The sequence below is a fragment of the Haliotis rufescens genome, unplaced genomic scaffold (assembly GCF_023055435.1).
Source record: "Haliotis rufescens isolate VD_foot unplaced genomic scaffold, xgHalRufe1.0.p SCAF_67, whole genome shotgun sequence".
Lineage (NCBI taxonomy): Eukaryota > Metazoa > Mollusca > Gastropoda > Lepetellida > Haliotidae > Haliotis > Haliotis rufescens.
Window position 1 is genome coordinate 921851 of NW_025964358.1, and position 27572 is coordinate 949422.

The 27572-nt window shown below is 39.0% G+C and overlaps 1 protein-coding gene and 1 long non-coding RNA gene across 2 annotated transcripts in view; one reads left to right on the forward strand and one right to left on the reverse strand.

Annotated features, from left to right (window-relative positions):
• Positions 1-9821, forward strand: part of LOC124110675 — a 40246-nt gene extending 30425 nt beyond the window's left edge. The window contains exons 3-5 of the mRNA XM_046470016.2: positions 6428-6764; positions 8790-9263; positions 9674-9821. Coding sequence (XP_046325972.2) covers positions 6428-6764; positions 8790-9263; positions 9674-9690 — 828 coding nt within the window. The 3' untranslated portion in view covers positions 9691-9821. The remainder of the gene's footprint in view (positions 1-6427; positions 6765-8789; positions 9264-9673) is intronic.
• A 12958-nt stretch (positions 9822-22779) lies between these two features.
• LOC124110677 lies at positions 22780-24024 on the reverse strand. The gene is made up of 3 exons (XR_006857279.2): positions 23864-24024; positions 23190-23396; positions 22780-22894 (listed from the first exon to the last, which is right to left on the reverse strand). It is a non-coding gene; the product is annotated as an uncharacterized LOC124110677 (long non-coding RNA).
• Positions 24025-27572: the final 3548 nt, after the last annotated feature.

Here is a 27572-nt window from a genome sequence, read left to right on the forward strand (position 1 = left end):
TATATTACATGTTATATAGGCACCCGGATGCTCAAAATCACAATACAATGCTTATATCCAATATTTGTGTTCGAGCGAGTGAATACCAAATAGACAAGGACCAAACCAGTTCTACAGACACAGACTCTCTCAAAGGCAGCAAGGTGCATTATACTGTTAAATGAAAATTGGTCTGTATCGCATCCGCTCGTGACTTGATAACAATGTCGGATAACTATTACATACATAAAGGTGTCACGTCTGTTATTTCAAAAGACATGATTCTACCAAAACATAATATGTCAGTTGTGATGCATCTCATTTGTGGCAGGCTATATAATGCAGGGACGGCCCTTTATGTATCATTCAATCTTTAAAAGTGGCGATAAATAAAATACGAAACGAGCCATAATACCATGTTTTATGAACCTAGCAAAACCAAACAGTTGATACTAAACTGTTCACTCGTTTCCAAGAAATGGTACGGCACGGGGGATCATTTAGTATCCTATTTACGAAATGAGCGATACTGTTGTTCTCTCATCTAATCTGATGTCCAAAAGAAACTTTACCAACTGAAAATATAAATTTCAGACAAAGTATATATATTTTTTTCGATGAAGTCTATCTAAAACACATAACCTAAATACAACAATAGTGTATGCAGAAAATGTTAATCGTCTGTTACGTGTTTGCGAGATAACACGCGAAAAAGTGAAAAACACGTGCACCACGGACAACTGCAAATGCACGTGTGGGTAAGGGTATAAAACGATTGCAACGGTAAGTCAGACATCCACAGTAATAAAAAAACACAAAAGAAATGCCACGACTCACCGTCGAACAACGTGAACGAGCCTTGGGTATGGTACAGATAGGAGCCACCCACGCCCATATTGCACGAACCTTCGGTTGCTCCCGTGTTGCCGTTACCAACTTGATGCAACGTTACAGACAGACAGGGCGGACCGCTGACAGGCCAAGAACAGGCAGACCCAGGGTGACCACGCCCCATGATGACCGGTACTTGCGTACCTTGCAACTCCGAAATCGCTTCCTGACAGTGACGTTATCGGCGACAAATGCCTTAGGTCACAGGGTTAGTCGACAGACAGTGGCCAGGAGACTCAGGGCCCATGGATTCGGGGCTTTTAGACCATACAGAGGACAGCTATTGACAGCGCAACATCGTCGTCTGCGATTAAGATAGGCCCGGACTATACGACGTTGGCAACGACGTGACTGGCAGGGGGTTGTCTTCACTGACGAAAGTCGATTCTGTATGTTTAGGGCTGATGGAAGACAACGTGTTTACCGGCGGCGTGTTCCGTGCAGGAGGTCGTACCATATGGTGAAGGGAGTGTCATGGTGTGGGGAGGGATCTGTGGGCAGGAGAGGACACCGCTGGTCATCGTTGACGGAAACTTGACAGGTCAGCGGTACATGGATAACATTCTTCGCCCAGTTGTCCTACCATTTCTCCAACAGCAGCCACGTGGTGTCATTTATCAGCATGGCAACGCTAGAGCCAATACAACCAGAATTGTCACTAACTTCCTCGCAGCCAACAACGTCAACGCCCTGCCGTGGCCTGCACGCTCACCCGACATGTCCCCCATAGAACACCTCTGGGACTTGATTGATCGTCGTGTTCGACAACGACCACACGCTCCAGCCAACCAGCAAGAACTGATCTTGGCCCTCCAAGAAGAATGGCGTCAAATCCCACGTGACTTCATCAGACGACTGACTTTGTCTGTGCGTCGAAGAGTTTTTGCGTGTATTGAGGCATTTAGTGGTCACACACGCTACTAATGACTTGACTAATGAACGTGAACGATTGTTTATGTACTCTGCCTATTGTTCATGATTTTGAAAGCTCGACTTTTGTACCACAACCGACTTTGGGGGGCTCTGACGTCATTCTCGGTCGCGGTATGATTGTCACTTTCAGTGTTGATTATGTTGATATATTGATCTTCTCAATACACTTTACTTCATGCATGTATGTTTTGTTTTGTTTTAGCAAGAGTGATTTCAAACTCTGGTAAAGTTTCTTTTGGACGTCAGTTTATTTTAATCATACACAATATATCTCATTTAATATCTTGAAGCTGCCAATGAAAGCATTGACTCAATTACTGTGCAAATATAAGAGTTCATTTTGTATCAGTATAAGTATGAAGTTATCATTTTTTAAATATAAAACTACGATGTGCCCACTGATACCGTCATTCTGTTGACGGTCTGATTGTTAACAAACATGAGTTGCAATATGTTATATGATTGCTTTGTATAACATCGGGTCATGGATGCTGTTCACTTTCATTGGTACTGGATTCTTCTTTGCGCAATAACCAGTGTATCTCACAGATTGATTATTTGTTTTAAATTTAAGCAAGTTTTGTGCCATGTCGAATTGTAGATGAAGAAACAAACAAAAAAACAATTCGCATTTACATAAGTAAAGAAAATATCAATTAAATCTGAATACGTCAATACGTAATGTCTGACTCTTTTCCCATGTTGAAGCATATTGAGAAAAGCTTACCTTGTACTGACTTACCTTTTGTAAAACATAAGACATTAATTGCAACATATATCCCCGTGTTATGAGTTTTCGGATGCTGAATAAATATTCATGGTGTTTTCATATGAACAACTGTAAAACATCTCATTGACTTATAAAAGACAACGTTATCATAAAAACAAGCCATCGTCGGAATATTTCTGTGTGATGCCACACCCCTCGTTATAGTGCAAGTATTCGTGATAGAAAATGTATGATGTCCGAAAACATAAGATCAGACAATAGTAGTATTGTGTTATGAATAATAATAAAGGCATGTTTGATGCTGAAAGCTCCGATCGAAAACAGGACAATCCGCGACGGTTGTCCGGAAACACGATATTTTTCGGAGTATTTTCTTTTAAATCTTTGATTAAATTTTTATGCGGAAGATGATTTTTCCAAGGACTACTGTTTTAACTTCATAACAATGTATACCGTTCAATTAAACCGTACAAACCAAATTCAACACTTTTAAGTAATAATGATTAGCTTTCATCCTCTGTGCACTCTGTTGGCTAATCTGCTATGCGCACGAGAGCATGTTACAAATCACATCGCGGCATCCCGTTCAAACCAATCCAAGCTCAGCACAAGTCGATTTCAACACATTCAAGTGATTATAATAAAGAAGTCACCTCCAGTGCAATCACCTCCGACTGCTAATCCGCTCTGTAAATTTGACAATAAAGTCTACCTACATACCAAGCACCGCGCCAGGAAAAGTACCAGACGCCTCAATCGCTTACCCGTCAATATCATTGCAAGGAGAGTAAGGACTCCCGCTTACAGTGAGGAGTACTAATACAACATCCCAATAATGTTACACGCCACTATATCAGTTTTATTTGTAACTTGCTAATATTATAGATCGGCATTTTGCACATACAAAACAATTATAGAACAATACCCTGCACTCCCCCCCCCCCCCCCCCCCCCCCTTTATAAACATTTACAAAGAAACACAGTGCTTAAAATACTTCATTTTGCAAATATACAATGATTATACACGAATACATTACAATTATCTCCCTTTACTAATATATACAAAGAAAATCAATTTTGGATACATCACATATACAAAATTGTATATTTTTGTATATGTCATAAATACAAACTTGTATATTTTGTATATCTCATCATTCCAAACTTGTATATGCTTTGGATATGCCATCTTTCCAAAGCATATACAAGCTTGTATATTTGGATTTTTTTTGCAGTGTACTTGGCATATCAGTTCTCAGTTTTACACCGGTTGTATATCTGAATTTGTATATGGAACCATGCGTACAGCATGACAATTACTTGCTGGTCGTCAGTCTACAACACACATTACACGGTCAAACAATTTTGGGCACCGCTTTTGCAAGTTATTTAGTACTATAATGTTGTATTAATATCTATTTCAATTTGTTTACACCATTTTCCCTATTCCATTCCATGCATGATTATGTTGCTACATCTTAGTGCCCATGTTCCCAAGTATTATAAAACACTTTAATGTTTCTCCTTCCTAATCTAACGTTAAAACATTTCAGGTCATTACCATCATCTAATACACAAGAGATGATACCAAGACATATTTTATATGGTTTTATGGTCTATGCGGTCTTACAATTGATTTTATTAGTCTTTAAATCTTATGTCTAGTACATATTTTCACAAACAGGGCTGTTAGCTGATATGAGGAAGGTAACATCAAGTTGAATTCCCAGTTGACGTATTTACTTCTTTTTTTATCAAATATGAGGACTGTATACGACATACGTTAGTCTCTTAACGACGTTTCTACAATTAATATTTTGAATAAGCCGTTAATATGCCAGTTGTGACAGGCCTAGGGATGATGGTATGGTATCTGTAGGAGACAGATTGACAGTCGTTGTTACGTGCGTCACTAGGTAATTAGTACGGCATTGACCTTGTTGATTGTTACTATACTTTGAGGATTTTTGTGGCCAGTGGCGGATGTAATTTAAACCCCATTCACACTGACACCGCACCAAATATATTTCTGTACCGATTACATAACTCTTACGGACAGGGTGGGGTGGTAGTTCACCGGACGACACTGTGTAAATTGGGCGGCTCCTTTGATATCTCCTCTAAAGATACTTTTATTGAATGACCCATTAAACGATGATACACATCTCGTTGAATATATCAAGGCACTAATTCATCTTTCATAAACTTTTTGTGTGTCTTTGTGCTTAATATATCCACATATCAACGAAAATATGTAAAACATGTATCCACAAAAAAATATACATGTACAGGCTAGGTATTTGCCCACAGCAACACCTGCATAACTGTTTATTCAAGCGTGGTGTGGTAGATCGTAATTGACCGAGAGCAGGTATTGTAGAATCACCTGTGAATAATGCCGACACTGTAATTAGATACAACGTACTAATGAGAATATGAGAATTATCATAAGAAGGCTGTTGTTTTTTTCTGAACTGTTACCATTTTCATACCAAAAGTGACAATGCATTTAAAAGTCATAATATTCACTCAAGTTTTCCTCAATCGCCTGTAAACATCGCACCGCATATAATTAAATAATTATTTCGAGATTTCGTTAGAATGTGAGATATTCAGCTAGATGTTATGCAATGAAAGACGAATCGGGTTTTTTCCCCATTAAAGTACGCGCACGTGTACCTGTATATTGCATATCTAGTGTCACTTAATTTCCAAGTGTGATGTATCAACGAGACATAAAATGGGAAATGAAAAAGAAACAAACTAAACTTTAATTCGGTGGAAAATAACGTAAATGAATTGGTATACACGCGCATGAATTCGTATGATAAACTGTCAAAACGTTTTAAGAGGTAAGGCCGGGTTCATTAAAGATCGTTGCAATATGTAAAAAACGTGAAATTTGTAAAACTTCTGCAAAGTAAACATCCAACCAAAGGCCCTTTTTAAATAGTAATGTAATTATAATGATATAATATAAAGTATTTTTCACATGATACAATATACTCTGTACACAATTAGTTAATTCTTTAAAGGGATTGACGAAAACATGGGCGAAATATTTTAATAACGCCAAAAATTAGTTGAATTAAGTTAAAATGAGTTGAATCATGTGTCGTGCTTATAATCCCTTAATGTATTTGCGAAATTAAAACTGTTGAGCAAAGGAAAATATTCCAGCCCATGGGCCAAACCTTTTTCTCGCCCATGGGCGAAATATTTCAATATCGCTATAAAATCGTTGAATTAAGTTAAAATGAGTTAAATTGTGTGTCATGATACTTGAAAGAAATACATTTATGTATTTGCGAAACAAAAACATGAGTTTTAAGTAAAGGAACATATTCTCGCCCATGGGCCAAACCTTTTTCTCGACCATGGGCGAAATATTTCAATATCGCTATAAAATCGTTGAATTAAGTTAAAATGAGTTACATTTTGTGTCATGATACTTGAAAGAAATACATTTATGTATATGCGAAACGAAAACATGAGTTTAAAGTAAAAGAACATATTCTCGCCCATGGACCTGCCCATGGGCCTACCCAGGGACCAATCTTCGCCTATGGGCAGGCCCATGGGCCACACTAAGTGTGCCATTACACAGAGTTAATATTGAGTTTTTGAACAATTTTTTTTCAATTTTTCTTCCTTGGTATGTTCCCATGAAAACAGCATGTTTAATTTTGTAAATACCTTTGACCGAGACTGGGCAAAGACTGTGGAGTTTCTGGACTATTGGGTTTCCAGAATTAAAATGGGACGTGTTATATATATATAACTCTATAAGGCTAAAACAATACTGATGCAACGTTCTAATGTCCTCACCCAGGCATTTGTATGTCTCTGATTACTATTAGGCTGACATGATAATATATGTAAAAATGCTTACAGATCCAGGCTTTAAATGACGCCCACGTGGCTTTGCTCACCTATGATGGCGAAACGGGACAGAACATGTACGAAATCGTCCTCGGCGGATTTGGCAATACGCGATCTATGATCAGAAACAGCAGACAGGGAACCAACAGGGTCGAAGCATTTCATTTTCCTCTCAGTTCCACGGAATTCCGCGACTTCTGGATCAGTTGGGAAGGAGGTGTGATATCAGTGGGCACAGGGACGACTGTTGGCGCAGGACAGTTCATGACCTGGACGGACCCAGCTCCATATGAGGTCAACTATCTCGCCGTCACAACGGGGTTCGGGTCTTTGGGGTCCTGGCAGTTTGGTAAGGATTAGTACAGAGAAGATAGTATGAGTTGAGTGTCTTTGAGTTGTATTCCAATGATATCATCAATGGAATTGAAAAATAAGAACAAAAAGAAAAGAAATATTTCCATTTAACATAATAAATAACAGCGACAAAACCCATTCCATATTCATAAGAAAACGATTCGATTGAACGATTCCGACCATATCATGAGCATGTGTCTATGAATCATTGTGATGACCCCATTGGTTCGCAAAAAGGTGAGTGTATCTGCCCCACCGCTGGTACCCGTCACATGCAAATGCAATTCAATTGCTTACCTAGGACAACATGGGAACATATAGTACAAGTCACAACAAGAAATGTTATAAGCTGAGGACTTAAATGTTGGTACCAAGATCAAACACTTTTTAAGCAAGAGTCGTATGACGCTCTTTGAAATCTTGGTGGAAAGAGCATGCTCGATCGTACCTTAAAAGTTGTGAAATGTAGACACCAAAGGCTGTAGCTGCTGGAATATTGCTGGAAAGTTGTCAGTTGACTAATGGAAAGATGAAGTCATTCCTCTTGTCATGAAGGCTTCTTTATTTCTAGCTCAGGTGTTATATCAGTGGAAGGGACTTTGCTATTTAACCGAGGGCTGCTCAAAAGGTTCTTAGCCTTACAAATTAATCCAACAATTGGGAAAGTGTTTTCATTTTATTTTTCAACATAAACTATCTTCTTTTAAATACACTGCTCATACCGATAATGAAGCCTGTCAATTTCAGCCAGGAAGAAGCTTCTGAAACCACCCTTAAAATGAATATCAACTGTAAAAGTGTTTTTAGATATATTTTGGATAATGAAAAGCTTGAACGGTTTAGACAAAATATTTTATCTGACGTTGTTCAAGAATCACTTGACAGTGCATTTACATGTATTGATACAAGCCCAGAATATATTGTAGAGGCATGTTGTCCGGCTTCATCTGACAGGACCCGAAAAACTGGCGAAGTGAGAAATGAAGTAAATAATTGCTTTGACCACAGAATGTTTCAGATCTTTCAATAAATTTAGAAAATGTAAAGATACAGATTATAAGAATAATACAGCTTTATGTATGACAAGTCAATATCTAATTAAATGTTTTCTGAAGATTTCTGTAGTGAGTACTGAAAATTATATTTCTTGTTGAAGTAAAGTCTTGGAGGTTTTGTAATATTCATAATGTGAACTATCCTCTAAAGTGGAATGCCATTCTTGGTAGAACATAATTATAGACCGATTTCGAAATTCTTTAAGAAACATATTTACATTTCCAACTGACTGATACAGCCATATAAAACTAAAACCATGAGAAAATATAAGATTTCTTATGTGCGAGTATTCTTTACCATGTAACGGCCATGTATAACCTTGTGTGAGGAATAACCATAATGGTTCTTCTGATACCTTCTATGAACAACTCGGAGCGAGGTTATATACTGAATTAGCAACTCAAATTTAAAACTACCGCACCAGTGTAATACAATTCTACCCAGATATAGTTTTCATTTATGTCTTCTGTTATTTGAAGATGATGCATTATTCAGAAACAAATTCAGGAACTACAACATTATGGAAAATAATGTATATTAACGGTAAAAATGGATCAATAAACCCAACTGAAAATGCGATACGAACTTGATAGTCGTGTACGACACTGTTACCCTGAACCTGAAACAATTGCACGACTTGTTGTTGGCCTTGCGACGAGGGTGGAATTAACATCCCCCAGACAGGTCATGCGGACTTTTGTTGACCCTACTGGTCTGTAGTATGATGCTGTCATTGAATCCTTCGTTTTTTTACTGGAATATTATATTTTATTATCAACAGAACATTTTGTTTTGTATTGCATCTATGAAATTTATCTTCCTAGTTTGCTGAACCTTCGCTAACTGAATTGTGTATGACTTGCTCTCGTCGCTACTTTTTAGGATACTACCAATGTGACGTTAAGTGTTCAGAAACAGACTATGTATTTTTAAGATGTAATCTTATTACCGCTTTTTCCTTCAGATTCCGAGAGCACCTTGTGTAGGAGGGTACCTATAGCAGGTGTTGCAACAGACCATGTCTACCAGTATCAGTCTGTTACCACCCGTGGCGTCCGCTTGACACGAAGAGGTAACTGTATTCCGGCCCTCGTGTTCTGGGTACGGGCCTCTAACGACGCCCACATTGCCTTGGTCGCCAACGACGGCGACACTGACAATAACATATACGAGATCGTCATTGGAGGATTTGGCAACACAAAGTCTGTCATCCGAGAAAGTAAGCAGGGCACAAACGAGGCATTTGCTCTTCACAAGCCTCTCTCTACGGATCAGCATTTACCATTCTGGATAAGCTATGAAGATGGTCGAGTAGCAGTGGGATATGGCATCACTGTCGGAAGACGGGAGTTCATGTCGTGGACAGACGCAACACCCAACAAAATCAGATACGTCAGCATCACCACGGGATTTGGCTCTGATGGACACTGGCTCTTCTGTGAGTATTTGAAAACGTGTTCTAAGCAAAAGGGATACGTGTGTATCAACTATGAGAATTAATGTGTGAATATCAAAACGTGTTGTTGGATGTTTTATGACACATGTTATGCATTAAACATAGGATGCTGATATTGCTATAACTGTTATATGAAAGCGCCTTCAACCCATCGAACAATACAATGACCGATTTCACATAAAATGGATCGATTCACAATTTTTGTCACATAAATACAGTTCCTCAAAAAAACATATATATTGATAAAACAAAAGGCAAACGTTGGGGATCAGGCCATACTTAATACACTTTGAGTAAAACATTTGTGGGCTGGTGTCAGTAATTCTCAGTATGTAACCCTGAACACAAAGGAATCAAACCAGTAAGTACACATTTTATTGTTTTGTTTTCAGATCAAAGATACATTTAATTGGATGAAGCCCTAATATATTTTGATTTATATTCTTCTTCTTTCTATCGCTAACAGAAACTGTTTCCAATGCTCTCTCTCTCTCTCTCTCTCTCTCTCTCTCTCTCTCTCTCTCTCTCTCTCTCTCTCATAATAAAAGACGTTAAAAGATAACAAGTGTTGTTATCCTGTCTGGCGCTCGGTATTATAGGGGGTGGAGGATTAAACAAGGACTGGTCGGCTCGGTCAGTATACCGTGTCTGAGATTCATGTAAAATTGCGGCCTAGTATCTCAGTGGGTTAATACTATAAAATCGGCATTACTCGGCATTAGTCCGGACTAGGACACTTCTTCTCCCCGAGGCAAGAGAGTTAACTGGCTATAAAAGTCCAGTTTCCACCCTTGCCGAGCTAGGCTGGAATTAGTGGGCTCGATCGTAGCGCAACCAGTGGTAATACCAGTTATGTCCTTTCTGAGCCTCTCAATGGACCAATCCGATTCCACCACTTGCATTTGTTTTAAACAAAATGGCGGCGCCCAGTCAAGACGATCTGATCGATAATCAAGATCTATATTGTGATAAAACGGGTCTTACATCGCGAAGTGCATCAAATCACGCGAGCACCTTGATTTAAATCATGAAAAGGTTTTGAAAATATCTGTTGACAACGGTGCACATGTTTTGCAAATCCTGCAATCGACCGAAATCTGCACGACAGTTTATGAACCGGATTTCGATGTCGATTTCTGAATCAATATTTGCATCTGAATCAATATTTGCACTACTACAATAAGGGTCCTACCATTTTATATTCTATTCTGTGCCCGAAGAGCTAGAAAAAAATCTTTTTCAAGACCTAAATGATCACTGGGCATGCTGAATGTTCTGCAAACAAACACACATAATATGTACTGAACTGAACAACTCACCACACGGGCACGCCAGAAACCTATGATTGTGGGTTCGAATCCCGGTTCGCCCCGATTATGTTTCTAGGTTTGTCATCACCATACCCGTGCTCGTGGGTTTCACCGAAGTGGTAAACGTCTGAGACCTGCATCACTTCGGGCTTTCCTCCAACATTAAGCTGACACGCCGTGATATAACTGGAATACTGTTAAAAGCGGCGTAAAACCCAACTCACTCACTCACTCACTTATACATCATATGATTGTGTTAACGTTATTATCTGTATGCAGGCCCATATTATGTAGACGTGTAGACACAAATACATATATACTGCAAAGTGTATTTAAAACATTAACAGTCCTTTGTGTATAAGCATAGCTTTCGATGAGCTCAATATGAATTTAAACAGCCAGGGCAATGCGTAAACCAGTACACAGACACGTAGACATATACTCTAAATCTGGAAATTACCAGTGGAATGATTCATATCCTTGCCTTGCCTTGCCTTAATCCACACTTGCCTTAATCCAATCAAACAGCATAAAATCAGCTGTTGATGACTTCCGCTCAAGCTATGCCTTTGAAATGGCAACACACTGGCAGGTGTACAATATGAAGACATATCTACACACAGACATGCTTACCAGTACCTGCATTCGCACGCGTCCACATCCTGCACAGAGCTTATCTGGGGTTTTCACAAGAGTTTTGCTGAAGACCAAGACTTTACCATCATGTTTATTGAGAACCCCATTGGTTGGTTATTTGGTGTAAGTGACCAATGCCTCAACGTCGTCGACACTGACTGATGTGTGGAGACCAATGCTTTGCCATTATTTCTGTAGAGAACCCCGTTCCTGAAAAACTAAATGTAACGTGTAGTGCCCAAAGCCTCCACATAGTCCACCTGCTACTGAATCTGTACGACTGATCCACCGACAATTCATAACCTTTGCTTACCAGGAAGTCCCATACCTTCCTCTCAGTCGTCTGTGATGCAACCATCACCGGTGTTCTCCCCTTTTGGTCTCTGCTCTTTATGTCAGCTATAAGATAGAGTCAAGTCCCGTTAATCCGACATGGTTGGCTGCATATGATTATGTCGGATTAACGAGTATGTCAGTTAAACGAAATTAAGTAGTCAACGTTCGTGATCGAAAATCGGACAACTACACAAAAGATAACGATACAAACACGTAATAAAAAAATAAAAATGAAATATTCATAACGTTATGTTACGTTGTTAGCGGAATATGTTTCCTAATCATGCACTTTCTAAAGCTCAACACAAAACAACTGTTACGGACTTTTGACTTATTCAAAATATTAGTAGTCTGAGATCGAAGTCGCAAGTTTGAAACTGGTACCGCAAAGCTTAAGAAAGCTGCTTTCTAAGTGGCTCACGTTGACTTCCTGTTAGTCATTTCATTTATGTCTTCTGTTATTTGAAGATGATGCATTATTCAGAAACAAATTCAGGAACTACAACATTATGGAAAATAATGTATATTAACGGTAAAAATGGATCAATAAACCCAACTGAAAATGCGATACGAACTTGATAGTCGTGTACGACACTGTTACCCTGAACCTGAAACAATTGCACGACTTGTTGTTGGCCTTGCGACGAGGGTGGAATTAACATCCCCCAGACAGGTCATGCGGACTTTTGTTGATCCTACGGGTCTGTAGTATGATGCTGTCATTGAATCCTTCGTGGATGAAATATTCATAACGTTATGTTACGTTGTTAGCGGAATATGTTTCCTAATCATGCACTTTCTAAAGCTCAACACAAAACAACTGTTACGGACTTTTGACTTATTCAAAATATTAGTAGTCTGAGATGGAAGTCGCAAGTTTGAAACTGGTACCGCAAAGCTTAAGAAAGCTGCTTTCTAAGTGGCTCACGATGACTTCCTGTTAGTCATTTCATTGGTCGGTCATAGTTCACGAAAGGTTGTTCTGACGTGACCTGTAATAGGGTGTCCTCTGAGATAGCAAGAAGTTGTATCTGATTCCAATGAGATTGAGGTACTTCTAAGCATGTGATTAATCCTATTTTCTTTATCTAAAGCATTAATTGTTTATTGTAAAACAGGTTTATCTCTGCAGCCGTTGTAATATGTAGCTACCAGCCGACTCTCTCGCATTAAAACTCGGGCTGTGTACTCGCGGGCAGATGACAAGAGGAGTACGCTGTCTACTGTGTCGGATTAACGAGACTGATTAAGGAGTGATTTCGGTAATTCGTTGCAAATTAGGTGTGTCGGAGTGCGAGACTGTCGGATTAACGGATCTTAATTGCACTGATTTAATCGGTTCCCATCATTAGTGTCGGATGAGGCCGATTGTCGGATTAACGAGACTTGACTGTACTTAACAATGTTTCCAACTCTATTATTCACCACCGACAACCTGCATCCTTTGCTCACCAGTACATTATTGGTTTAAACATATTTATTTTCACAAAAGTGTGAAAATGGATTGGTAACCAAGCGAAGCGCTTATGTTAATACCGCTCAGGACATATTACAATGAATACATCAATGAAGGTTAGATGTAACAAATTGTACATGCCAAGCTAGATGTGTTTATATAATAAATATATTTGCAGTTAATATCAAACAATTCATTTAACTGAAAATCTGCCAGTATAGTCACTAATATTAGGATTTGCTCTTCCTTACTCAAATACGAATTTCCCCATAGCACTGTTTGTAAAGAATAATCATATTGGTAAAAATACATTTCATTTCAAAGAACATAGTAATTTGTACACACAAAAAAGAAGTGTAAAGCATCTTCGGTGTGATATCCACAGGAACAAGTTTTTGTATACAAGATATATCTATCATACTGATCTGCGTTAAGATCACTGCAGCCAAACCTTAGGCGACCGTGAATAATTTGACATAATCTGCTTCCATAATTTATATCCAAATGTATACCATTATCTCCCGTTACGTGAAGAAAATTCTTAAATTATGTAACGGTCTCTGGCGCCGTTAGGTTTTCTGGTAACATATTCCAAAGTACAGTACATCATTGCCCTTCTGTGCTGCATCCATCACTGGTGTGTAACCATGCTGACTTCAGCTCTCGATGTCACCTATCCCATGCGAGAGAAGATACTTAATTTCCTCTCTATGAGCAAAAGATTTGTCTAAACATGCACTCTAATATAAATCTCACTAACAACTGTATATTCTTGATGTACCATATGTGACTTAATACCAAGTCTATATATACTACTGTATAATTATACTACTGCTGCTTGTTCGAATTTTGTCTGGGAGAGATACTTATATAGGCTCTGCCTGTTTATCAATCCCCTTTCACTGTACCAAGTGGAAATAAATATCGTTTTAAAAAAAAGAAGATACTTAACAACATCTACATTGTCACTTGAACATGAGACATGTACGATATTCCTTCCATCATCTAATTTAACAGAGAGGTCACATTCTGTCTTTACCGAAAGACTAAATAATTCCATATTACCCGTGAAACCTTCCATTAACACAAGCGTCCATCCACCCTCTGTACTGGTATTAATGTCAACTAAACCGCTGGACAAGAGTTGTTTTACTATTCCCACTTTTGCGTACACACAAGCTTGAACGAGCATGGAGTTACGGCTATAAGATACGAGTTTCATGTTGAGTTATGTGAGGCAGGTGACCTTCAAATATAAAGTGTTTTATATTTCTTGTACATAAATGTGCATTCTTCCTATTGGCTATAAAACGTCAGGAGAATTCAAATACTATTACAGAAACAATTATCACTTCAAATCAACCAATGAAGTTGACACAATATCAACGGTTCCTCTTTATATGATGGGTATGGTAAAATGATATTAACACAGTTAAGTGAGTGTGTGCGTATGATTTTAGCAACATTTGAGCAATATGCGCGCCTTCGGCGTCACGAGGCTACACTACCAGCATTCATAGAGAAATGCTATACAAATGCAAAACAATTTGAAATAGTGGACATACTACCTGCTTGCTACTTCGCGTGTCCATTCTCATGTTGGTAATCAGGTACGTCAGACACTGATGCTATAATGTATATTCCCTTCGGCGGAAACTGAAATGTATTAAGAAAACTCATTATCACTTTAATCATCATTTACTATCACACCAAGAGCATAAATTCCGAATGCATTCTCTCCCCATTTAAGGTACAAAATAGTTGTCTTTTCCAATATCAATGCAGTGAGGAATAGTAGGAAGTAGGGGAATGAAATATATAGGATGAATAGCTGAGAGTTGTTTGTTTTTTTATTTGTTCATATTTTTTGGCAAGTTCTTCTTTCAAAGCTGTTATTTCTTGTTTCAGATCACGCATAATTTCCTGGCACTGAAAATGTGAATGGTATGATATACTGGTATAATATATATTGATGGGGCTTAGGGGAGGCCCACAAGCTTAATCATTCTATTTGATATGGAAAGGGTTTCTATCATAAGGAAAACTAATATAATAAAGAGAAAGTTACTTTAAAAATGATTGTCTTTAAAATGAGGCATGTCTGCTAATAATTAAGGGATAAGTTTGCCTTTTGTATTGACACCATGGATTTACGAATTGTGGACAATAACAAGGCTTTGATGGTAGCAGTTGCCTTGACGATCAAGCGAACAACATTATTTGAATCTGGTTCTTAACTTTGTGCAGTACAACAAATCCATCCTCGGGTTTATGTTATACATTGGTATTTGTACGAGTACTGAAAATACATAAAGCCATGTATTATTTATTTATTCATCAAAACATCTTTTCTTCCGAAATGACATGTTCATGGAAGGAATAATATACGATCTCATGAGTGTCAGAGGTAAAACAGATCTGGTAAGATTTAGACAGTGAGTGTACCTGGAGTAGATATTCTATTTTGTGATTCTGATTTGATTTTGCTGACTGAAATGTGATCCGACGGTCACTGTTTCCTTTCACACAATGATAAATATAGATGATTGTGTAACATATTCAGTCGTAGACAAAAGGCGTTTTACTGACGACATGTAGAATGTTACCGCGAAGGTTATTTTAAATATCCCCAGCAACAACATAATGACGAAAGAATTAACAAAATATACCCCAGAAACATTATCAGGGTTAATTATTGCTTATATCGTCCATCTCAACCTTCTACTGATGTACATACCTCTAGAAGATATTTGAGATGGATCAACGGAATGGAAATCTATTTGTGTTGATTTCGAGTCTCTACTTCTTCCTTTTCTTTTTACTTGTATTTGTTCTGCGACAATTAAACGTGAAAACATATATCTCAGACCAAAAGACCAAAGCTTGATTGTTTGTTATACATATATCCTGCAAGATCAACAACAATGTATCAGGCTCAGTGGCGTGGTTGATTACATGTCAAGGAATCACGACGAATGGGAAATCGCTCAAAATATCAACCACTGGTTTGATAGACTTGACTTTTCATAGGTCGCCGTGATACACCCTGAATGTTCTTGACTGTTGAGTTACACATCAAACAAAAGATGAAGGTTGTTCACGAACAAGTCTGTTATCAGTGTTTGGTGAATATCTGTAAGAAATAGAGAATGTTGAAAGCCCAACCATCTCAACCACATGTACATTCGTATTAAGTACTTTGTAAGCGGCACATTTGTAAGTATTTCATGATCAAAGACAGCATATGCCCGGCTATACAGCCATACCGAAACAAAGACGTTGGTTTACTGACCAACATTTTTTTACCTGTTTTATCCATTTTCTTTTCATATTGACAGAGATCTTGCAACTCTATTTCAAATGTTATGTCCTCAATGTCTGCATCCATTTGGCGCAAGTAGTGTAACATCAGGTGTTCTACTTCACCGTGCCTCTTTATCATCTGTGCAGGATCCACAAACATTATACTCCCTCTTTGGACTTCTTTCAATATAGCACAATGTGTTTGCCTTGTTGAATCTTTTATTTCAAACATCGGCTTCATCACCATTGTGTCATCACTGAACAAGGTTTTGTTTGGTTTAGTGTTTAGTGTCCACTCCGTCTTGCAAGTGCTATTATTGGTTTCATCTTCGTTTTCATCTTCGTTTTCCTTTCCATCCTTTGATCTCGTTACTGGATATTATTTCCAGTCAATGATAAGCTGTGAGAATGCCGCAGGTAAAACATATTATATAGGTGAACTGTAACTGATTTTCCTTAACTGCTCTATACGTATTGATGTCAGATTGAAGTCTTATTACCCACGTGGTTAAGATACAGGTGGTAAGATACTAAATCCGTACGTCACACGTGTGTCGTACAAGGCTGACCTCGTTTTATTCGTTTTGATTGGATCACCGTGATCTCTGTCACACCGGGTCTACATTTTTCATTCATAAAAAAAATCGGGAGACATCATTCATTGTGCAACTACGAGGAAGAATTGAAGCAATGTCATGAGAACAAGAGGTATTTGCAAACTCTTCATTAAACCAAACACGATAGTCACACGGATCAAATTCGGTTTGCATTCTATATAAGTTATGCATAGAGCTTCTGCAGACATTATGTAATCGAGCTATATCCATATGCAATGTACGGCTACCGACAGACCCGACCACTTTCGTAACTTCCAATTTGATTTAATGTAAAAGTATAAGCGTGGTGAAATGAAGTCAGTTTAAACTATCTGGTCAGATATCAAGAATTACTTGGGAAGATCCGGTTGTGCCATCCGTGTCCCCTTCGGAGCGTATTTGTGGCACTGTCTCGGGAGTTGTTTGTTCACGACTGCACGACCAGATCACTCAAAGTAAACATTTCCGATACCAATCATTCGAAAACTCCGTAGAAGTGTGCCTGATTTCTGATTATGTGGCCCAAAATATCCAAAATGTGAACATTAACATTCCCTATCTCTAGCGTTAAACGCCGTGAGAAGGTCACGGTTGTCTTTTATTCCGGTTGTGACCTTGCCCTTCGTTCGGCCAGATACCATAGAAAGTCCACTTGTTTCGTAAAAATGGTATCTAACGAGGATGAGTGTTGTATTATCTATTTACCTTTAGAGCTATAGTGTATTATTTTTCGCTGAGCTTGAATGCTTTTAAGAATCAATCATTTCTACAAAATGAATGTGTTTTATTGGCTTAAGCGCACACGAATCTACAATATTATATATGTTAAACTGGATGTCAAACTATTACATTAATAAAAGCGTCAAAGCCTTTTCCAAAATCTTAATAAATCGCTGCTAAAAGTCCGACTCTATCATAAGCATGTGTTTATCATATAATGATCATACCAAGTTGTTCGCGAAATGGTGGGCGTGTCCTGATCATCTAGTGGTACCCGTCACTAACACATTGTTCGCGAAATGGTGGGCGTGTCCTGATCATCTAGTGGTACCCGTCACTAACACATGCAAAGGCAAGTCAATTGTTCACCCAAAACACACATATTTATCATGACTGAGCTTATAAGTATTGGAAACTAAGACTGATGACGGAATTCTTCTGAACATTTACTTCGTTCCTGCTGATCAACCATCTGTGAGTGTTCCGCGACTTCACATGAATCATCTGCAGCATACAGAACTATCAAGCCATTTTCCGAAATTGGCATCAATGAAGGTTTTATTGTTAAATTAAATTCATCTGAATGAGGGTGTAAGATTGGTGCATGAATTATGCCTTCTTCACCATGAATGTAAAGATTGACTGCGTGAGAAACGAGTTGTAACATTTGAGCATTTGACACTTTCATTTCAACCTTGATGATCAGTTTTGCCAGGTTTCATCTTTATAATATGTCTTAAAGTATGTTTACAGTGCTTGGACAAATATGGTTTCTCATATATCTATCCATGGTGACGTTTATTAACGGTTCAGTATATGTTAGGTTAGAATTTAGACTACATGTAGTGATGGAAATGGGGACCGACCCATGTAAAGATGTGACGTGATATATCTTTCAGAATCCCCTTACTGTACCAGTATGCCACTAGGCCCCAATGTAAGTCCAGTATGCCACCATGACATGTATAAAAAGGGCTTGAGCGACTTGCTTCCTTGTGTTGAGAAGTAACCTGTAACAGTATGTCACCACACGTAACTTGTGTGTGTGTGTTACTGGGCTAGGACTATAAAACCGGCATAAGTGCATGCTATATAAGCGAAATAACCCTGAACGCGACCTTAAACCCCATCCCACCTCATCTGTTGTATCTATTATCAAAGCTATATATATGTATAGTGAACAGGAGCACTTTTACACATTAATGTGGTCGATTTATGGGATTTTACTGTACAATTTGTACTTGACAGCTCCGGGGACCATGCTTCTTCTGATTCAGAAAATAAAGACTACATATTGGATGTACCTAGACTAGTCCACCTCGTCGAAAGCATCACGCCACCAAGACTTTTTCATAATCAGAAAACAGATGAGTAACTAAGGAGAGTGAGTATGGTTTTACGCCGTTTTTAGCAATATTCCAGCAATATCACGGCGGGGGACACCAGAAATGGGCTTCACACTTTGTACCCTGAGTAAGGAGAAGCTGTAAAGCGAACCAAAAGCAATCACAACTGTTACGTAATGTTATTTTCATGAATAAAAGGAAATATGAGCATTAGAAAAAACAACAACTTTATTTGCTAGCGACTAGGACTGTAATCGGGAATAAATAGAGGCAAAATATGAATGGTAACTGTTAAGAATGAGATGGACAGATAAACACATGCGGGTCTTTGTAGCGATGTACTCATGTCACAGTTAAATGATGAAAAGTGTAAGTCGATATCTGCTGTAGCTATTCCATTCACGGATCAGAACGTCTTCTTATGCTCCAAATCAAAAGCCTGATCCTCAACTGAAAGATGTGTTGTCATCCCTAATGCAATGCCCCGGGTCAATTCTTAGCGATTCTAGCTGTACTGGAGGGTCCTTGGCTCTAACCCTACGCCCAACTGATCCCATTGATAAACGATTGGATTCAGGTCTGGGCTTCGAGAAGGCCAAGGCAGAGTCTCAGTGGCGTTTGTTCTGGACATGGTCAGTCACAGCCCATGCTCGGTACGGTCGGGCATTGTCGTCAATGAAGGCATGTGCATAGTTATCAAAATGAGGTACAACAAAACCGTCCAGTATGTTATCTTGTCCAATTAATGTCCCCTGAAATGTGCTCAAATCAAGTTAAGAATCAAAGGAGCAAAATCCCCATACCACTGTTTCCTGGATGTTGCGCTGATGACAAGATGTTCCCCTTTGCCTCCACACACGAGTCCTTCAATCAGTGTGAAAACCGACTCTGGTCAGGCCAATGAATCCTCCTCCATAACTTCAAGTTCCAGGATGCTCCAGCCTGACACCAGGCTTAACGGTCCCGGTTGTGTTAGTATGAGAGACGGGAACGTCTTATTGGTCCTTAATCCTGCTGCATTCAGTCGACGCCTGATGGACACTGTTGTTAGAATGCCAGTTAACGACGAGCTGGCAGACATTCTGCCGGGATTACTATGACCCTGTCCTCTCTGGCTCTGGTCTTTTATCGGCGTCCTGATCTCGGCAAACATCTCACATGTTCAGTCAAGGTGTGTTTCCTTATGAGCCGACAAAGTAAAATATGATTAATGTTCAACACGGTTGCAATAGCCCGACATGACATGCCAGTTTGGTGCATGCCAATTATTTGCCATCTTTGATTTCCTGGGATAATACACTTAGTCATATCAGTTACAATCGTTACAAAGACAAAGACTTTATTTTAAAATTAATAGCTGTAAAGACGCTTGAACTTGGTCATCAAACATGAATTTCTCCATATAAACCCTTGGAAACACAGAAACACAATTTCACCTTGATTTTTCAGCTCTGCGGCAATTTCCTCCTCTGACATTTTGTGCAGTCATGGATAATACCAGGATTTCAGAGTGTTGTGAACTGCGACAACAATCTCAGCATCTGCGAAATGATGTGCCTGGAGCAGATTTAGAGATTGTTGTCTCAGTACACATTCCACAAGCAATGAACCGGACCAGAGATGAGTAACAATTTTTACAGTTCCACATATTCCTTCAATAGATTTTGACACTACAAAGGGGATGATTTTGAGGGTTACACCATCAACACCTTCAACAACCAGAAATCGTGGCCACCAATCAATATTGGGTACAGAATATTCATCTGAAGATATTGCAGGATCTGTATCAATATCCCTTTGTTTACTTTTTGAGTGAGAACCAGATAAATGTGGGGTAGTTATAATGAAAGAAAGTTACACGACACCCCTGCTCCCCTCCAACAATGGAGTGTCAACAAGGACTGTGTTGTAGAGGAAGCCGACTACTAACACCAGGGCTACAGGGCTATTATATTCAAGCAAAAAGGGGGACAATCGTTTTACGTTATCTCAACATCCGACGAAGGCACAGTCACCTTATATTACCAATCTAAAAATCATTTATCTTATACAAAACATGTTAATCAAAATTTGTGAATCATTTCAATTAAGAATTGACCTTCACTTTGTGTGGGTTCATAAGAGTATCAACATTCATAGAGTGAGGGCCAAACTGTCGCAAGCTCCGACGTTCATACAATGTTTGGCCCTCACTCTATGAAGGTTCATACTCCAATGAACTCACACAAAGTGAAAGTGAATTCTTATAATTTTTTAACACAATTTCTTATCTCAAAGGATGTAGGCCAAGATCTAAACACAATTTTATTTAGTACGTGTGACTTCATGTTTACACTGACAGCCATACAACAACCAGCTATATCGCGGAGTAAAATAGTTCCTCAAAAAGAGAGGTGACATGGGAGTATGGATGCACAACTTGCTCTTCAGAAACATCTTACGCAGCACATGTGTTCAAATCATATCCTCATTAAATGAGAAAGGTCTGTAAAGAACTACCTCAGTAAGTCAGTCACAATGACAGCGCGTCGTAATACATTTACATCAAGTACAAGACGTCAAAATGGCCGACACGATAAACGTGACGGGAGAGATTTCCGAAGTTGTTAATGAACCTGTGGCGGTTACATGTGTCAGTCATCATTGATCAACTGGCCGATCATTGAAAGGTGAATAAAGATGCGTCAAACAGACACTAAGGTAAATTCATAGATTGCTGGAGACGGTCAATGTCAGCCTAGGCACGGATTGAGTCGATACTACGATAGTTTAGATGTGCATTTCTTCGTTTGTTCATTAGGATAGGCCGCAGCGAGGATATTCGTGAATAATCATGCAATCACGCTCCCGACATTTCTCAATGTATACTGAAACGCTGAGACCAAGAATAAAGGTTCTTAATGATCAGAAAGAACGCTTATGTATGTTTTCGTGCTAGGGAATTCCCAGGGGTTTCCCCAGGAATGTGGAAGAAGTCCGTCAGTGTTTACGTCATTTCAAGAACACGATCTCGTGAAACACCTATGAACGTCAATTTCGCGGTCATGTTACCGACCTCTCGTCCAATGGAAACGCCGTATATCGTGTAAACTTCAAATTAAAAAATTATTTTCTTTTAAACAAAACAATGATAAAGTGAATGTTTGTATTTCTCAAAAGGATCATTTACTGACGATGCTTTGAAATAATTATCCCTTCTGAAGGCAAATCAACATAGTCAAGTCACCACGAATACAGAGTGAGAGCTGTTTGAAAACGTGAGAGGATTTCAATTGCAAAGATCACAAAATCATGCAACATATGCTCTCATCACAAGATATAACCTGACATTTAAATTGTTGTACGCCTAAAAAAGTAAAATTTAAATGTATTGTTCTCCTCATTCTTTATGCCATCATGAGAAGGCAATAAGTATACTCGATTATTTACAGACCGCCGTCATATACCTGGAATATTGCTGAGTGCGGCGTTAAACAACAAACCAATCAACTAAAACGCTTACAAAATAAAATAGTACTGCTCAATGCAAAACCAATGCATGCAATAAGTATACGTATAGAAGTAATGTATAGAGAGATATATGTTAAAAAACGTTCATCAATTAACACCAGCACGGAAATGGTACTGACAAACCACGAAACATAATCAGGGAAAACCGTGTTTAGACGCAAATTTGTACATCGAATCAAAGAGCCTAAGACGACTCGACCATCTATATTAAAGGTTAGGAGATATAAAACAGCGAATAAACTACTCATAGTAATTAACTACAAAGTACATACAAAAACAATGAAATATATTTTGGCATTTATTTCCATTCTCAAAACAATACACTTTCATTTTGCTCCTCATACAACAAAAGAGAAATCCTGGAATTTGCACATTATACTCCAGACAAGACCGTATCAACCTGAAACATAAGAACTGCTATTTTAAAAATCATCCTACATTATACGTCCATGAAAATATGTGTTTTGGTGAATGAATATTGCCTGATACTAATCGTTTTAAGCCTGGCTATTTCCAAATAATTTGCTTATTCAACAAAGTGATCTTCGTTCTTCTACATGAAAGTATTTGAATATTGCTCTTGTCAGCGTTGTTAAATAGTGCATATGCTTAAGTGAAGTGTGAGGTATTTGTCTGATTTGAGAAAAGGAATAGCATATCTTGGTTATTTTCAGTCAAAATGTTTCGAAATCTACCTGTGTGGTATGTGGCATTGCAAAAGCATTTACTGCTTAGGCACTCCTGAAACGTCTTCGTTGATAAATGTTTCTTCCATGACGGCTTCGTGGATAACTGTTTATTCCATGATGGCTTCCTTGATAACTGTTTATTCCATGGCGGTTTCCTTGATTATTGTTTATTCCCAGGTGGCTTCCTTGATAACTGTTTATTCCCCGACGGCTCTGAGAAAATAATCACATGTCTGTGAACATTGCAGATCAAGCTGCTTTCAGGTCAATAATGACCTGAGGCAAACATTACCGAACTTATACATGTACACAATATACAGATTGATATAACAATTTGACACGGAATGATTGCAAATACCATTCATGACCATCACATAGACCTTTGGTCGCATGTTCAATTAACTTAAAGGTACAATACTCGTACGGAATGTAGTAATTTCACACGGATAGACAGACAGTTTGTCAATTGAAATCTTCCTTTCATTTTACTGGAAGATTTGTATTTGTTGATTTGGAATATGACCTTGTCCTATTACATTTATTGCTACCACAAACATGTAAATACCTAAACGTATATTGAATAATGTGGGGAACTGAAATTTTCACAACGAATGTGTAACAACACGAGGCCAGGCACCACTTATGCAACAGTAAACTAACACATGTAAAACTTAACGTACCTTCTCTTCTGCTAGCACTGCAGACATTACAATAGCTATGACAAGCCCAACCAAAACTGTAGATGAGAACTTCATGTTAGAAACGGGAAACAATCGACGTTATCAAAATGTTCTTCTGGTTCACTAGCTCATCAGTTCATAGAAGTGCCCGGGCCTGCTCAGCTTTATACAGGACAAAGAATTGACGTGGCACTGTCAACGATATTGCTGGAACAATATTCTCAGCAAATTGTTATGCATATAGAAATTAGGTAAACTGTTTTTTTGCTACAGATATGATTATACATTGAGAGAATGCACCAAAACGGTGTAGAAACATATGGAATCAATTAAACTTAAAAGGCTTTTCGGCATTGTGACTATTCAACACATGTACGTTTGATTGAGTATGAGCACCAATAGTAAATATATTAGTCATCGATTTTCAAACCCATCTGTGCTCAAGATGACAGACCTTGCTAGTCAGTTGAGAAGTCTGCTTGAAAATGCTGGATGCAAGGAAATCAAGGGATCAACAATGAAGCACCTGCATCGTAAACTTAGTTCTGAATTTGGTGACAGCCTTCACATATTTACTGACAACAATGGCAAGCTTCTTCTTTTACCCAACACCCTACCATTGAAACCATTGCCAGAGAAAATCAAAAGATGCAAAAGAGTTGAATGTTTGGAGGACAAAGAGTGACGCAGAGAAAGTTGTACAGGAAGCTGCAATTCTACTGCGCAAGTGTATAAAGAATATGAAAGACGAATTGCCATGGCCACCACAACCATCAGATTTGAAAAATCCATCCAAGTTTGTTCCTCTTCTTGTCAAAGAGTTTTTGGAAATTCTTCTCACTGGAGATGTGAAACCAGAATTCATGTCGGAGAAAACAAAAATTCTTTCAGACTCCGTTGGTCAAGACCTTGTTTATGCAGTGACTGGTGGTAAAACAATTACACCCAAGCAAATTTTGCTTCCGTTTGCTGTCAAGACTCTCACTGGCAATGTTGAAATTATTCAAATTTTGAACCGTTTTGGTCATGCTGTTTCACGCCCAAAATTTGAAGAAATTGAGACTGCAATATGCCTCCAAAAGCTAGCATGGGATGAAGAAGATGCTGTACCACTACCACAAAACATTCACCCTCATGTTGTTACTACACTTACATGGGATAACATTGACCGCCTTGAGGAAACTATGACAGGAGGAGGCACTTCCCACAGAGTGAATGGTATAGCAATCCAGCCTACCATCCATGGCCCACATCTTGATAAACATCCAGCTCCATCAGTAGAAAAGACAAGAAGACGCACCATTGACTCAGTTGTTCCATTGTTACAGCTGTACAATGCAGGAGAAAGAGTTGGACCACCAGCAATACCAGCGCCATGCTCTCCCTCGGAATCAGCTATGGGTGAATCAATGAAGAAAAACCTAACATGGATTCTTGCAAGACTTCGTAACATCCAACAACAGAAAATCAGTTCATGGACTGGCTTCAATATATTTGGCAATATCATCTTGAGACTTGGCTCTTTTCACACAGCATGTACATTCCTAGGTGTCATAGGTAAACTCTTCCAAGATGCTGGTTTGAAGGACCTTTGTGTTGAAGCTGGGATCCTTGCTGAGGGTTCATTCCCAGGTGTCTTTGAAGGGCGACATTACAATCATGCAGTGCAGGTCCATAAAGTCGTATATGAAGCACTGATGAGACTTCAGTGGAAAGTTTTTCAACAATGGGTTGCAGAAAACAACAGTGGGGGGTTGGTAACAACTGTTCAGTCGGCACTTGAGAAGGTTGCGTATTTGCATGACAATGTTGACAAAGAAGCGTTTGAAGCTCTCCATGAAGATGCATCATACACAAATACAATATCAGCCTTTCAGCAGTACCAAGACTTTCTGAGGAAGGGACATGGAGATATGTCTGCATTCTGGACATCCTATACAGACATGGTTGAGAATGTTTTGGGTCTAATCCGTGCTTCAAGGGAAGGCAACTGGCTGCTGCATTTATCCTGCATCATATCCATTACACCTTGGTGCTTTTCATATGACAAGCAAAACTATGCCCGATACCTATCAGCATATCTTGGTCAAATGTCACATTTGTCCTCTACTCACAGAGACATTCTGAAATACCTGGAGAATGGTGGGTTTTCTGTTCAGATTGGGTCTGACCTCCAACCCTCCATTGCAGAAATTTCACGATCGGCTGCCAAGTAACAATTCAGCAATCTGACCAAGAAGAAGCAAAAGGTTCAAACTAGTCAAGCTGAAGTAGTGCTCAGAGCAGATAGAAATCTGTTTTCTCATATGGTCATAATAGTACAGAGCAGACAACTCAATATGAAATCTGTTTTCAGCCACCCCCTTGGACCTTTACCACTGTCACTTGCATACCCTGATGGATCAGTCAGAAAGACAAGTAAATCAAGTTTGGCCAGGGAATTGGAGAAAACTGCACCATTATCAGAAACTATTCCAGAACCATCTTGTACTTTGATTGATGGAATGGCAATTGTACAGAAAATCAAGGGTGATAACAAGACTTTCCAAACTGTTGCTGATGACATTTTTTGTACCGATTTTGCACGAAGGAGACAAAAGTCAACGAATTGACGTAGTGTTCGATGTGTACAAAGATGTGTCCATCAAGAATGCAGAAAGAAGTCATCGTGGAGCTGGTACAGGAACACAGTTTAAGAACATCGCACATGGTCACAACATCAGACAATGGCGAAAGTTTCTGTCTAGTTCATGCAACAAGCAGAATCTCATCCAGTTTCTCGTCATGGAGTGGAAGAAGGAGAAATTACTTCTAAGATTGGCAACAAGAACTTGTTCATCACATGTGGAGAGGATTGCATTCAGCTTAGTCCAGAAAGCTGTGACTATATAGAGGAATTAAACACAAGAAGAAGCAGATACTCGACTTCTTCTTCATGCCAGCCATGCATCAACTCAAGGTTACAGAACCATTATTGTATGTTCTGAGGATACTGATGTATTTCTCCTATGCCTGTCTTTGCTTTCCCACCTGCAGTCGGATGTCTACATGAAGCTTGGAACAAGAAACAGAACAAGATTCATCAGTATATCCAATGTTAGGAAGGCACTGGGACAAAATGTATCTGAAGCCATTCTTGGATGCCATGCCTTCACAGGATGTGACACCATCAGCTCCTTTGCTGGGAAAGGTAAACTGTCTGCCTTGAGATTACTTAAAGGTAACAAGAAGTACCAAGCCTGCTTCAAAGAACTGGGACTCCATCATAAGTTGCCAGAAGAAGTGTTTTCCATACTTGAGGAGTTTACTTGCTCTTTGTATGGTTTCTCTCTCAAGCATGTGAATATATTGCGGCACAACCTTTTCCTTTCAAAAAAAGGTGAAATGGAATCCCACCAACTTCCACCATGCAGGGATTGTTTGATGAAACATTTACAGAGAGCCAACTATCAAACAGCAATATGGAAGAAAGCTCTCGACAACAGGCCAAACATCCCATCACCTGATGGCTTTGGATGGACCATGGAACAGACGGCTGATGGATACGACCTGGCAGTTGACTGGATGAGTGGTCTTCCAGCGCCTGAAGCTGTGTTGCAGCTGTTAGCCTGCAAGTGTCCCAAGTCATGCAAACTTCCCAGCTGCACATGCATCTTAAATGGACTGACCTGTACTAGCATGTGCAAACTCCAAACATGCACCAACTTTG